General features: G+C 43.7%; 2 protein-coding genes and 1 pseudogene across 3 annotated transcripts; 1 reads left to right on the forward strand and 2 right to left on the reverse strand.

Moving 5' to 3' along the window:
* On the reverse strand, positions 1–441 carry LOC309800553 (large ribosomal subunit protein eL36-like; annotated as a pseudogene). The gene has a single exon. The product of its transcript is annotated as a large ribosomal subunit protein eL36-like (transcript).
* Positions 442–990: 549 nt separating this feature from the next.
* On the forward strand, positions 991–2800 carry SNAPIN (SNAP associated protein). Its single transcript, XM_082612446.1, has 4 exons — positions 991–1192; positions 1458–1504; positions 1747–1865; positions 2199–2800. Exons 1-4 carry the CDS (start codon positions 1050–1052, stop codon positions 2298–2300), a joined length of 411 nt encoding a protein of 136 aa, XP_082468572.1. The 5' UTR covers positions 991–1049; the 3' UTR covers positions 2301–2800.
* A 183-nt stretch (positions 2801–2983) lies between these two features.
* On the reverse strand, positions 2984–9653 carry ILF2 (interleukin enhancer binding factor 2). Its single transcript, XM_082612445.1, has 14 exons — positions 9554–9653; positions 8774–8833; positions 8515–8557; positions 7966–8070; positions 7517–7594; positions 7079–7181; positions 6444–6509; positions 5859–5975; positions 5294–5372; positions 4633–4720; positions 4170–4231; positions 3978–4092; positions 3667–3757; positions 2984–3519 (listed from the first exon to the last, which is right to left on the reverse strand). Exons 1-14 carry the CDS (start codon positions 9556–9558, stop codon positions 3359–3361), a joined length of 1173 nt encoding a protein of 390 aa, XP_082468571.1. The 5' UTR covers positions 9559–9653; the 3' UTR covers positions 2984–3358.
* Positions 9654–13613: the final 3960 nt, after the last annotated feature.

Here is a 13613-nt window from a genome sequence, read left to right on the forward strand (position 1 = left end):
CCAGCCGCTGGCAACACTGTTCTTTTTTTTTTTCTGGAAAAGCTTTATTGTGCACAGAGGGGAAGGGCTCAGTCCTTCTTGGCTGCCGCCTTCCTCATGGCGGCCAGGACATTGCTCAGCTCCTCTCTCTTCCTCTTGGCACGCATGTGTGTCCCCACCCTTTTCTTGATGAACTTGAGGGCCCGCCTGTCCTTGGAGACCTTGAGCAGCTCCATGGCCCCCGCTCATAAGGGGCAAAGCCGCACACCTCCCGGATCATGTCCCGCACGAACTTGGTGTGCTTGGTGAGGCGCCCGCAGCGGCGGCTGTGCCTCAGCTTGCTCACGTTCTTGGTCACCTTGTGGCCCTTGTTGAGGCCCACGGCCATGGGGTAGCGCAGAGCCATGGCTCCCGTTCCTCAATGGCTGCCGCGGCGGAAGGGGCAACACTGTTCTGATCAGGAGATAGAACTACATTTTATCTCCATGAATTTGACTGCTCTACGCACCTCATACAAGCAGAATCATTAAATATTTGTCCTTCTGTGTCTGGCTTACTTCACTTAGCATAATGTCACGTTTAACGCATAGCATGTACCAGAATTTCATTCCTTCTTAAGGCTGAATAGTATTCAGATGCAGTTTTGCATATACTTTAGTGGTATTAAATATACACTTAAATTTAGAAACACACTATACTATGACTATCATCTGGCTTTCCCACAAAATTAACATGGGAAAGCTATGGACATAGCATTGGGACATAAGCATTTATTTTTCACCTTTGGAGAAAACAAAACGTACGCATCCCCAAAATGGTTCCTTCTAGCTCTTGAAGTCTGGAGACTTTCAAAACCCGCCACTTCATGGCCTACAAAGAACTACAACTCCCAGTAGCTCTAGGGCCCGGCCCTTCGCCCCGCCCTGCTGGCTCCAGAGACTGCGTTTCCCAGAAATCCCAGGCCGGGGTCGGAGCTGGCACTCCCCGGGCGCCCCCTGGCGGCGCACTTCGGCGGGGTTTCAGTTCCCGGCGGCCCTCGCGGCAGGTTCCGGCCGTAAGGGCAGTTCGTGATGTCGGGAGCTGGTTCCGCCGCTGTGTCCGGGGCAGGAACCCCCGTGGCGGGGCCTGCAGGCCGCGACCTCTTCGCCGAGGGGCTCCTCGAGTTCCTGCGACCGGCTGTGCAGCAGCTTGACTCTCATGTCCACGCCGTCAGGTGCCCTAGAGGGAAGGTTGGGGCGGGGCCTCTCCTCGATTTGGTTTTGTAGGGGCGGGGCCAAGAAAGGGCGGAGACAAGACGAGTTCGGCGTTCGGATGGGACTAAGAATTTGGGGAAACTGATTGGAGGCGGGGCAGACCGGCGGAGGGCCTGCAGGTGGGGGCAGAGGCTGGCTTTTCTGAGCACTTAGGAAACACATAGGGGTGTAGGTTTTTGAGTTCCATTAACCGACTGACCGTGTAGGCCTTGTACCTCTTTGCAGAGAGAGCCAAGTAGAGCTCCGGGAACAAATTGACAACCTAGCTACCGGTGAGTAAGCATCCCTGTATACCCGGGATCCTCCAACTCACCTCACTACAGGACCTTATGTTTTGCCAACCTCTGGGGCTGGGTTTCTGTCACTTGCTTCCAGAGCTGCCGATGGACTCTTAAGTTTCTAGTGACTGTGCCCATGTGGCACAAGAGTGCTTTCCATAGCATTTACTAGCTTACTTGTTCCAAGAACGGGAAGGCCATTAGGTGTTTAGTTTCATCTTCCTTCCATTTCCCAGAACTGTGCCGTATCAATGAGGATCAGAAAGTGGCCCTGGATCTCGACCCCTATGTGAAGAAGCTCCTTAATGCCCGGCGACGAGTCGTCTTGGTTAATAACATCCTACAGAATGCCCAGGTAAAGGAATTTCCTACCAACAGTAATTCTTTGTTCTTCTAAGTCCTTAAGGTATTCTCCAATTTTCAAGGGGTGTCATCAAGTCCCCAACACAACGAAAGTCACCATAATTTTTAGTCTTTTTGGGGAAAGGGAGTTGTCAACTAATGCCAGCCAGAATAGAACTTACTGTTCTTATTCATAACGCCCAGTTGCTCTCATTTATGTTCTTACATACCTTAGAAGACTTAACGTTGAGATGAAGCAAGCCTTAGATATTTTCCAGCCTAGTTGACAGCAAGCTCTAACTCCTTCCACAGGGCAGCTAATTTGATTCCAAATCTTGTTTTGTAGGAACGGCTGAGGCGGCTAAACCACAGTGTTGCCAAGGAAACAGCCCGAAGGAGGGCAATGCTGGATTCAGGAGTTTACCCCCCTGGTTCCCCAAGCAAGTAACAGGCCAGAAGATGGGCCCATGGCCACAGAATAGCACAAATACCGTTCCCCAGCTGCCTGTTTCCTCCAGGACTCCCTGTAGGTGTTGGGACATCAAAAGGGCAGCCCTGTGGTTTGAAGCACTTCAGTCTTACCCATTTATGTGGGGCCCAAAGAAACCTGTGTAGAGCAGGACTCAGGATCCCAAAGGATTTATTATGGCTCTTGCTTCCAAGAATGAGCTGAGGCCTCTTTTTTTTTTTTTAAGCTCCATACTCAAGGCCCACCTCCTCTACCATCTCCGAGCCTCATTAACGAGGGGCTTCCTCTGTTATATGCGAGGTTGTTGGACCTGGGCAGAATGTCCTCTACCTGTGACTTCCAATATTCCTTTGTTTACACTAGAAAGGGCAGGCAAAGTCAAGGTGAATGACCACCTACCCTCTTTTGTTGACTGCACTGGCTTGACTACTGTAGCAGTGTTACTAAAACCATTTAATTCAATAAATGCTTAAATGGTATTCCAGTTTACTCTGGTGTATGGAAAGGTTCCAAGAATCTTCTGCATTAATACAAATATAGATTCAAATTGAGATCTAGTGTTCACAATGAAAAGACTCAAGTATCATTTTCAATGAAGAGTACATAAAGCAAAAGGAAGCAAAACAGCTTGCCAGATACCAAGGAAAAACAAGACCAAGAGCCCTACTAGGAAGTACTTTAATCTTTTTTCTTAGTAAAAAAAAAAAAATTGCAAACTAACAAACAGTTCACAACATTTCAACAACAAAGTACTGGTTGAGAGAGGTTTCCAGGAGCTCGGGATTCTAGAGTATTAGGAATAAAAGTTGGTATCCTGCTTCACTATAGATGGATGGCACAGGCCATAAATGGGAGACTTCTGGCTACTAAGCCAGTTTCAGAATGCAGTGGAATGACAATTCCTTCTATAGTGTCTTCTTAATCTTCCTTCCTGTCTCCCCTATCCCTCAGAAATGCCACCACATAAAGCCCAGCAGCAGTTAGCTTAGGCTCCAGTCTTCTCCTTGGGTAAGAAAGGGGGTGAAGAGACAGGGAGGTCATTCCTGAGTCTCCATGCTTTCCTCTTCCTCTCCTTGAGGTGGCTCTTCTGTATTCTCCTCCTCTTCCTCTCCTTCCTTCTTCTCTGGTGGCTTCTCATAAGCCTTTTCTGAAGGTGTCACTATCACTCCATCCCAGGTAGATATTTCAGAAGCAAGATCTAGAAGAGAAAAAAGGTGACTTCAGACAAGTAGCCCAACATACAAGTCATGACCCACACAGTGGAAACAGTAAGACGTGAGTAGTGTAGTTTCTTTGTAGATCACAGAGTACTGTAAAGAACCCCTGTCCCACAGTGGTCACTCACAGCTGGCATCACCCTCCTGGCCAAGGATCTTCCTAAAGCCACCATGTGAGAGGATTCGGACCAGAGTCTGAGCTGTGTAGCAGACCATATCCTGAGGGAGAGCAAAGTAAGGGTAAATTAGCAATGAAAATCAAATTACCTTATTTGACTAACATTCTCATGAAAAGTGAGATAAAAACAACTTTTAATTTCAAGACCAAAGTCTGTGAGAACCCCCAAATCCCTGACCACTAAAAACCACATTCCCTTTGCCTTCTGACCAGATATTCAAGAGTGGGGCACAACAGACCATTTCAGAGCTGTCCCAATACCTGCTGTTCCAGAGTCATGACTGTGTGTACTCTGAAGTTGCCACTCTCACAGGGGTCAGTGATACCCACCGACCCTGGCAGGAAGAGTCCTGCAGCTAGAATCTGCAAGCATCGTCTGAAACATGGAGAGGTATTAGAAGAACACACAAGACAGCTTACACCCCGCCCCAAACCCAAAGCAGCATGCTATACCTGTATGCCACATTTAGGGCCAAAGGCTGTCTGGTGGGGTTGTTCATCACAGCATAGTGCCCCTAGAAGAAAGTGAATCTGGTAGGTGTGCCATAAAGTGGCAATTCTATCTTCAATGTCTAGCTAAAATTTTAACGTTGAGAAGCAGTTCTGAAATGACTGCTCATTCAGTAATTTCTCTCCATTACCACATTAATGAAATGACAGCAGTGATGAGAAAAACAAAGGTGCAGTAATAACTACTCATTTAACTGAATACTCCAAAAGCCCAAAGAAATAATAAACATTGAATCTTTATTGGATTACTTGTCCACTAATGAGATTTCTTTCTTTTCCTTTCCCTTCTCCACCCCTCCCCCCCACTTCTTTTTAATCTGTACCAAATTTCATATTCTGGTAGGTTTCAGAGTAACTACTGTAACATAGGGAGGATCAAGAATTCCAATTGCCCTTCATTACTTACAAGTAGGTCAAGTATCCAGGGAGTGAGGGGTTCAAAGCCAGGAAAACGAATCCTCAGGTCCTTCAGCAGTCTGATGAGAACTTTAACTCTGAAGGTAAGAGGGACCAAGGATTAAAAGTAGTAACAGATCATGAAACAAACTAGTGAATATAACAAAAAGGAAACAGACTCACAGATATAGAGAACAAACTAGTGGTTACCAGTGGGGAGAGGGAAGGCGGGAGGGGCAAAATAGGAATAGGGGATTAAGAGGTACAAATTATTATGTATAAAATAAGCTACAAGGATATACTGTACAACGTGGGGGATACAGCCAATATTTTATAATAACTATAGATGGAGTATAGCCTTTAAAAATTGTGAATTACTATGTAGTATACCTGTAACATAATACTGTACAACTATAGCTAAAAAAAAAATAAAGTAATAAGATTATTTACTACCACACCTAAGGTACAGAGATAAAGCTATTTCCAGAACTATACATTCCCTTCTTTCCCTCAACCTAAGTTTGCTTACTTAAGGTAAAAATTAAAATCCAGACAGAAAATCACAGCCAAAAATGTTCTGTGAGAGGAAGTATTGGAGTGGGGGGTATCCTGCTGTTCAATGTAGTTAGAGGGATTAGGATATATCTTCACTCAAACAGGAAGGGACTCACGTGGACTGAGAAGCATTTTCCTCAAACCAGCGGGCATGTCGGATGGCTGCTAAGGCACTCTGCAACACCTTGATATCCACTAGAAGACAAGCATGACATCCACCAAGATGAAACATTCCCATTATTGAGCAAGCAATTCAATCCCACTGCCATAGTCCAAGAACACAGAAGGAGGACAGGATAACATAGTAATTCCTTAAACCACCCCCGTGTTCCCCAGACCAGCAAGTCACCTGTCCAAAAATCACTATTCCTCCCCCAAACCAAATCTGGAAGCATGCAAAAGCCCCAATTGTCTCCGAAAGCCTACCCCCCTCCATAAACATTTCCTGTCCTTTTTCTTAAATCCTCAAACTGCCTTCTTGGCCATGCTGGCTTTGACAATTTCACTAGCAAGCTGGTAAAACTGTTTCCAAATTACAGAGGAAGACAGCAAAGTTTGGGTGTAAACTTAGTTTGTTGCTATTCTGCATGTGACCTTTTGGGACCTAAGTAAACTCAACAGCACTCTATACCATGTTTTGAATTTCCCCAAATTTAACAGCAACAGAATAAAAGGACTAACAGTGGAGTTCTGGGTCCAGTTTTCGGAGATTGGGTGGCACTGTTGTAATGAGAATCTTCACTGTAGCATCAGAAGAACTGATTTCAAAGCCAGTTTCATTGGTCAGCATGGTCAAAACTGCAAAAAGAAAAATCAAAAGCTGTAACTCATATTTCCATTAGATGACCAAAGGTAAATCCAGGATGAGCGTGGGGGAACAGAAAGGGTTTTTTTAATTTATTTACTTATTTATCTTTTTGGCCACACTGTGCGGCATGTGGGATCTTAGTTCCCCGACCAAGGATGGAACCCATGCCCCCTGCATAGGGAGCTGGGGGTCTTAACCACTAGACCACCAGGGAAGTCCCCTAGATCGATTTTTTAAAAACAGCAACAGTCCAGAATCAGAACTGAGAATACAAAGTTTAAAAGTAACGGACATCAACTGGATTTTGAACGCTGGCGAACTCTGCCCAAAACTTCCCCAATGTAAAACTCTGCATTCGCTCTTCCTTTTAGCCTGACCTGACTTTGTTAAAATGAAATTATAATCATAGAACTGGCTCCTGTGACCACTAAATTACATGTTCAGCAACAAACTCAAACCTTCAGAAGGATCCTGTGCCCTTAGGCTCTCCACGACCTTGTTCCCTAGTGCAGCAACGGCTTCCACTAGATTGAGACAACAGGAGATAAGATTACAATTATTTATGTAGATTTTTCTATACATCTCTGCACTCTGATTTCTGCTGGAGCAAGGACAAGCAGTTGAATGAACACTTTTACAAGGGGAAGCTAACACCTGGACAGAGAAATTGGAAGGCTCAGGGAACAGGACACCTCCTCCTAAATACACACACCTTTTCCCACAGCAGGGTTTCTTGTCAGTGGGATTAATGCCATACTGGCCTGGATAATTCTTTGTTTGGGGTTGGGAGGTAGGGTCTGTCTGTGTACTGTAGAATGCTTAGCAGCAACCCTGGCCTCTACCCAAAAACATTAGCCCCAAAACATCTCCAGACACTGCCAAATAACCCCTGGGGAGCAAAATCACCCCCAGTTGAGAAACACTGCCCTATAGTAACTGGCGATATTCTTTCAGATACAACACACATTAAAAAACTAAATTTCCCACTTGTCTTCCAAACAGCCTTTCTCACAAGAAATTTAGGCTTTAAAGATCCCTATGCCTCAAATCCAACTGCTATGTTCTGCTCCTAAGGCCAGAGAGGCACACTCACATGTTGGCAAAATCTTTAGGATCACCACCAGGTCAGCCACGTTGTGTCCTGTAGTCATCGTTCCCTTTTTATACGATCCGACTTGTCGGACTTCTTCAATTTGCTATTGGAAAAGGGATTTCAAAAAGAAAACTCAGAAGTGAGAAGACTGCCTAGTTCCCCTCAGAACTCAGTTACAACACAGCTCTTTACCCGGATTTGGAAGTAGCAGAGTTCAAATCATATCCCAAAATAAGCACATGAAAAGCCTGGTTCATCATGGTTAGCTGGCAGTAACGATATAAGTCTGGTCCCCAAGATCAGCACTACAAAGGAATTCCACTGTACTTTCCTATTTTAAGAGTGGCTTTGAATAGGCATCTGAAGAATTAAGAGACAGGAGCCAAGGAAACTTCCACAAGGCTCCCCTTTCCTAGGACTAAATCATCAACAACTCACCACTTCAAATGTCCCTGGAGCCACAATCAAATTGTCAATCACATTGTTAATTTTTGTCACCAGAGAAAGGATAGAGGCCTGAAAGACAGCAGGAAACAAAAATACCCTCAGGTGAAACACTGTAAGCAACTTCTCATCAAGCTTGAATATTTTCCCCTAATCCCTTCAACAGGAGATGAAGCAATACCTGCACGGGCTCTGAGAACATCCTGACCCTTCCAGCCTTGAATACTTTTTGATCCCAAAGATAGATTTCCCCAGTAAAAATATGAATGCACATGTAATTTGTTTATATATTCACCTGGCGCTCTCCCTCTACCCACAAAGAGAAATAAGGAGAACGATTAAACTTTCTGTGGAGTTTAGGCTCTGATAACAGTAACCTCACCAGTAGTTATTTACTTCTTTAGCCTTCTTTGAGGAATCTCAGGAAGGAAGCCAAAATATACCTGTTCAGCGGAGTTAGGAGCAAGGTCCTGATTCCTCTTCAGCAAGGCCTCACTGAAGGAAGTTTCATCAGGCGCTGGCTTGACCCGGGGAAAAGCCATTTCACACTAAAACGGAAATAAACTACTACATACTACTTACCAAAAATAATACACAATAGAGATTTTCTTTCTGTTGCCACAACACAAAAAAATTGAAAACAGAAAATTCTACAACACTTATTTTTACTCCTTAAGATGTTCAAACAAGAATAGAAGCTGGAGGGAATATCCATAATTTAAGCTCTTACTACTGTTAAACTAACAGGTAAGCCAGAGATACCATTAACTGTTCAGAGCAAAGATTATAACCATGTTACTGCCCACTGTGGCCGAGGAACTGTCTTCCCCTTCCAGCTTACACTGTTTATGTATGTAAAGCAACACACGGCTGCCTCAAACCCACCCCCAACTCCACTCACTAATCCCTTTCTCTGCTCCAACTACCACCTGACTTCATTAATAGGGAGACTCTGGGCTCAACTACAATTGAGCAGTGGCCAAGGTACTCACCAAATAGAAGTCAAACGGGATATGTGGCACAAAGGGCCTGAACCTAAAATACGAAAAACAATCCAAATTACTCACCACAGAAATCAAACTGATCTCGCATAATGGGGCCAAACTCATTTACCAGGAGAGCATGCAAAGAATGCTTCTAACCCACAGCTGGATCTCACAAAGGCAGGTAAGATGAGTCCACTCCAAACTCCTATTTAGATGACTGAAATGGAAACTAACGGCTGCAGAGATGCTAAAAACTGGCACTCACCCTCCTCCTGGGCCTCCTCTGGAACCAAAGCGCCCGCCGCGACCGCGGCCTCTGTCACCCCTAGAAATGCATGAATAGATTTTAACTTTGTTTTGACCTCGTTGAAGCAATCTCCACCATACCGGCCACATGATGTCGAGTTAGCCTACCTCAATCGCTCTGCACTTCCCTTTGGAAGCCAAGCGATCCCATTCCCACTTACACTCCCCCCCCCCAATTCCAAGTGCCCAGCCTCATCCCCCATGACCTCCGCCTTCTGGATAAATTAATCACATCAAAACTCACATTGAATACTGACGGGGCTCAGTGAGCCCTACAAGAAATGCCCCATAATTGCTGGGTCACTCCAACCCTAAGACTTCAGAGACTAACGTGACTGCTCATTTATTCGTTCACGTGGTAAAAGCATCAGGCATATCCTATATGTCAAGCACTTGGCACTGAGGATGCATGAGGCACGCTCCAGCCTTCTCAGTCTAGATGGGGGGGGGTGGGGAGTGCTCCTCCTGGGACCTGAGGACACCCCCTCATCTGAACACCCCAGAGACCGAAGTGTCGAACCTGCCTACACACTCCTGGGCCCCACCCCCATCCCCGGCCCGAGTTTCCCCGCCTCCTCGGCCCCCGACCTCCCCCACTCTCCCAGCCCAGGAGCTCTCAGGTTTCCGTGCAGCCCCTAGATACACGGCCCTTTCAAGTCCTCCGACTCCTTTCAGCCCACCTTCCCACAGTTTTCGATCGAATAACGGAAACCTCTCTAGAGCACCCCACAGCCCTTACCTCATGGCGTCCTAGAGCCCGAACAATGGAGGCCACACCAACCACCCTTTTCCTCCGAGGGGCAGACAACTGGAGAGGCGGCCTGCCGGCGTGTCTCAATAAACTCCGGCGCGATTGGCTCCCGCCGTACTCCGCCGCTTGTGCCTATTGGTTTACTTTGGAAAACCGGTTTATGAACCAATGAAAAGCGCCTACTGTATCAGGAACTAGCCAATAAGAACGGACTTGACAGTAACGACTTTTGCAGGCACTAGGGGGAGCTGTGTAAATAAATCAGGATGGGTAGCAGTCAGAGAACTTTCTGTACACTTCGTGGAAAACCGTTTTTCGAAGCAGCAGAGTGGCGCAGCGGAAGCGTGCTGGGCCCATAACCCAGAGGTCGATGGATCGAAACCATCCTCTGCTATCGGTGTGCTTCTTCCTTTTTCCTCCCTAGGAGTCTTAATTTTAAATTTCTTCAATAAATGTAACCGCCATGCTCCTACTTTTTCCTCTCTCAAAAATGCAGGCTTTAGAAGCTATTTTTGCCATCAGCAAGCGAAATGGAACAGGAAGGGGCTTTAGGTGACTGTAAACACCACACGTCTGGATGTGGTTCACAGAGGCTAGAAACTTGAGGCAGGAGAAGCGGATTTGAGTATGTATATTGATTGAATCAGAGGGGAAAAATACTGATGGTGAGGGACTAGCAGGGAAACTGAGACAGCCTTTGCAAAGAGAACTCAGAAAAAGAGCGCAAGGGAAGTGACAGGAGAGAAGGACCAGACCCCCTGCCATTTGCCCAGTTTCCCCTCATTTCTCTTTTCCTCACTTTACAACCTCTCTGGCGGATTTCACCCTTATACGAAGTTTCACAGCCACAGATATGGATATACTATGGTTGCATTTACATCAAGCATATTACTATGTGCTTTTTGTCCTTCTATAGTTCTGTTTCTCCCCCTTCTTGCCTTGTTTCGCATTGATTACTATTTACTATTCCTTCCCTGCCTCTGTCAATTGGAAGTTACACACTCTTTTTCTACTCTTTTAGTGGTTACCCTAAAAATTACGACGTGCCTCCTTGAACTGGCAAGGTCTAATTTTATGTAATACTTTTACCCTCCTCGTGAAAAATGAAAGAATAATTTAATTCCATTTACCACCGTCACTCCCTCCAGAACTATATATATTGTTGTGTAACTTTTTAAAGTACTATATTGATACTGATATACTAATTGTAGTATTATTCACTACAGCAAAATGCACAGATCTTAAGTCTACAGATAGGTTAATTTTGAGTAATGTATTCTGACCATCACACAGATTAACATAAAGAACATTTTTATCACCTCAAGAAATTCACTCATACCCCTTTGCCCTTCCCTTAGAGACAATCACTATTCCAATTTCTATTATCATAGATTAGCTTCATCTGTTCTTCCCATAAATGGACTCACATCCTATGTACTCTTTTTCGTCTAGCTTCTTTTGCTTGACACATTTCAAGATTCTTCCATGTTTTTGCATTTATCAGCAATTTGTTCATTTATGAGTAGCATGCCATTGCATAAATATTCCACAGTTTGTTTACCCACTCTCCTGTTGATGAATTCAGGACCTCCAACTGGCTGAGACACAGGCGAGCACATCTGGGCTGTTTTCAGTTTGGAGCCATTATGTATAAAGCAGCTATGACCATTTTTGTACAAGGTTCTTGAGGTGAGATGCAATTGTTCCTCTTCGGTAAGTGTAGGTGTATACGTTTACAGAATTTAAATTCCGTATATATGTTCAATCCCACAAGACATTAATGCTTATTAATTAAAGCAGTGGTCATTGAGATTTGCCATTTTTAATTCTCTTTATTCCTTCCTGTATCCCCAACACTCATCTGGAATAATATTCCTTCCGCTTGAGAATTAGTGCCCTTCTGCTGGTGGCTAACTTTCTTGGCTTTGGTTTTTCTGAATACATCTTTATTTCACCTTTGTTTTTGAAGGACATTTTCTCTAGATATGTAATTCTAAATTGGAAGTCATTTTCTTTCAGCACATTTACAATATTATTTTACTATTTTATGGCTTCCATTTTTGCTGTGAAAAAAAAGTTGTTAATCAAATGGTTGCTCCTCTGAAGGTAACCAATCCTCTTTTTACTGCCTATTTTTAAGATTTTATATTTGGTTTAATTTCCTGCAGCTTCACTCTGATGGCTCCAGGTATGGATTTTTTTTTTTTTAATCTTGAGATTTGTTGAACTTCTTGAATCTGTGGCTTGATGTATTTCATTTATTTTTTAAGTTTCTCAGCCATTATCTCTTTAAATATTGCTTCTACCCTATTATTTTCCCCCTTCCTGGGCTCCAAATAAAGGTGTGTCAGACTTTCTCATGGTATCCTTTATACCTCCAACCCCCTCTTTTATATTTTTCATTCCTTTGTATCCATGCTTCATTCTGAGTGGTTTCTTCTGTCCTTTCTTCCAATTCATTACTCACTCCTCAGTTGAGTCTAACTTGCTCTTAAACCCATGAATTGGTTCTTAATTTTGGCTTTTGACTATTTCAGGTCTGGATTTTCTGTTTACTTCTGGTTTATCCTACTCCTAGGTTTCCCCTAGGAGTGCAGCCTTTCAGGATCCTAACCCTAAATAGGAAGGTGGTTTACCTAAGTAATTACCTTTGGGGACATTTGGACTCCAAATTTTGTCTCACTTGCCCCACACAGCCTATTTTCTGCCACCAATTTTGGATCAGCAAATGACTCTAAGGTAAAAGCTCTCCTACTGCTGGTCTCCTGCTTTCCTGTCCTTTCATGCTCTCACTGTCTTCTTAGTTCGTTTATTTTAAAAAGCATTTCATCTAACATTTTTAGTTGTCTGCAGCTCAGCTTGAGGATTGGACAAATTATTTAAGCCACCATTGTTGAAAGAGAAGCTCAATTACTAAGTTGGATTTCTAGTCTAGTTCTCCTGAGCTCCAGTTCCACTAATCCAATGGCCTATTGGACACCTCCAATTGGATATCTACAGGCACTTCAAAAGCAATAAACTAAAATTGTCATCTTCCCCCCGAAAACTTTCAGCTTCTTTTAGCTTCTCAACTAATGAGTCAATGTCACCTAGATTTCAGTTATTTGTATGTTCTTCCTGAATTCCAATTGATTCTACTTAAAAAGCATCTCCCTATAGTGAACAAGACCGTATTATACATTTAAAAATTTGTTAAGAGGGTAGATCTCACGCTAGGTGTTCTTAACACACACACACACACACACACAAGGATACAAGGAAATGTTTGGAGGCGATAGAAATGTTTATTACCTTGGTGTTGTGGTGATGTGTTTCATGGGCATATGCATATGTCCAAACTCATCAAATTGTATACATTAAATATGTACAGCTTATGGTATATCGATCATACCTCAATAAAACTTAAAAAAAAATTTCCAATCTCCTATCTACCTCTATAGCCTCTGGAGCCCTCGTTATAGAACAAAGACATTATGCCTGTCCCACAAAAGCTTGCATGATCTGCCCTCTGCTGCCTTTTCTTGCCTCTCCTCCTCAGTCATTCTTACACCCATAAACCTTACATCCTAGATCAGGGTTGAAAACATGCACTGCTAATGCAGCCAGTAAAGCAAATGAGTGAACAGGGTGAATAGGAACCGTGATGAGCTAGACTCATCTCAAAGAAGTAATGGATACTTGGTTCCAGATTATTGTTCATGGAGAGATGCAGGACCTAGATTACCAGCTCTCCAATATTCCAAGACAAGTCAGAATTCCAAATATTCATGTGCCATCTGCTGATTTTAAAATGTGGGCAATTAAATTATATATATATATATATATATATAATATACATATATAATATATAACATATATATATTTGAGAGAGAGAATACATGCCAGACAAAACATGCCTGCCGTCTGAAGTTGGTCCATGGGCTACTGTTTGCTCTAGACCATAAGAATATTCAAAATTCTCCTAAATATGTAGGAAACAGACTTCAGTATTCTGCTGTCTCTGCACAGAATACCTTTCTCATCCTCCTACCCTTGTTGAATTATTTCT

The sequence above is a fragment of the Mesoplodon mirus genome (genome assembly GCF_964341445.2).
Source record: "Mesoplodon mirus genome assembly, chromosome: 3".
In the NCBI taxonomy this organism is placed as follows: Eukaryota; Metazoa; Chordata; class Mammalia; order Artiodactyla; family Ziphiidae; genus Mesoplodon; species Mesoplodon mirus.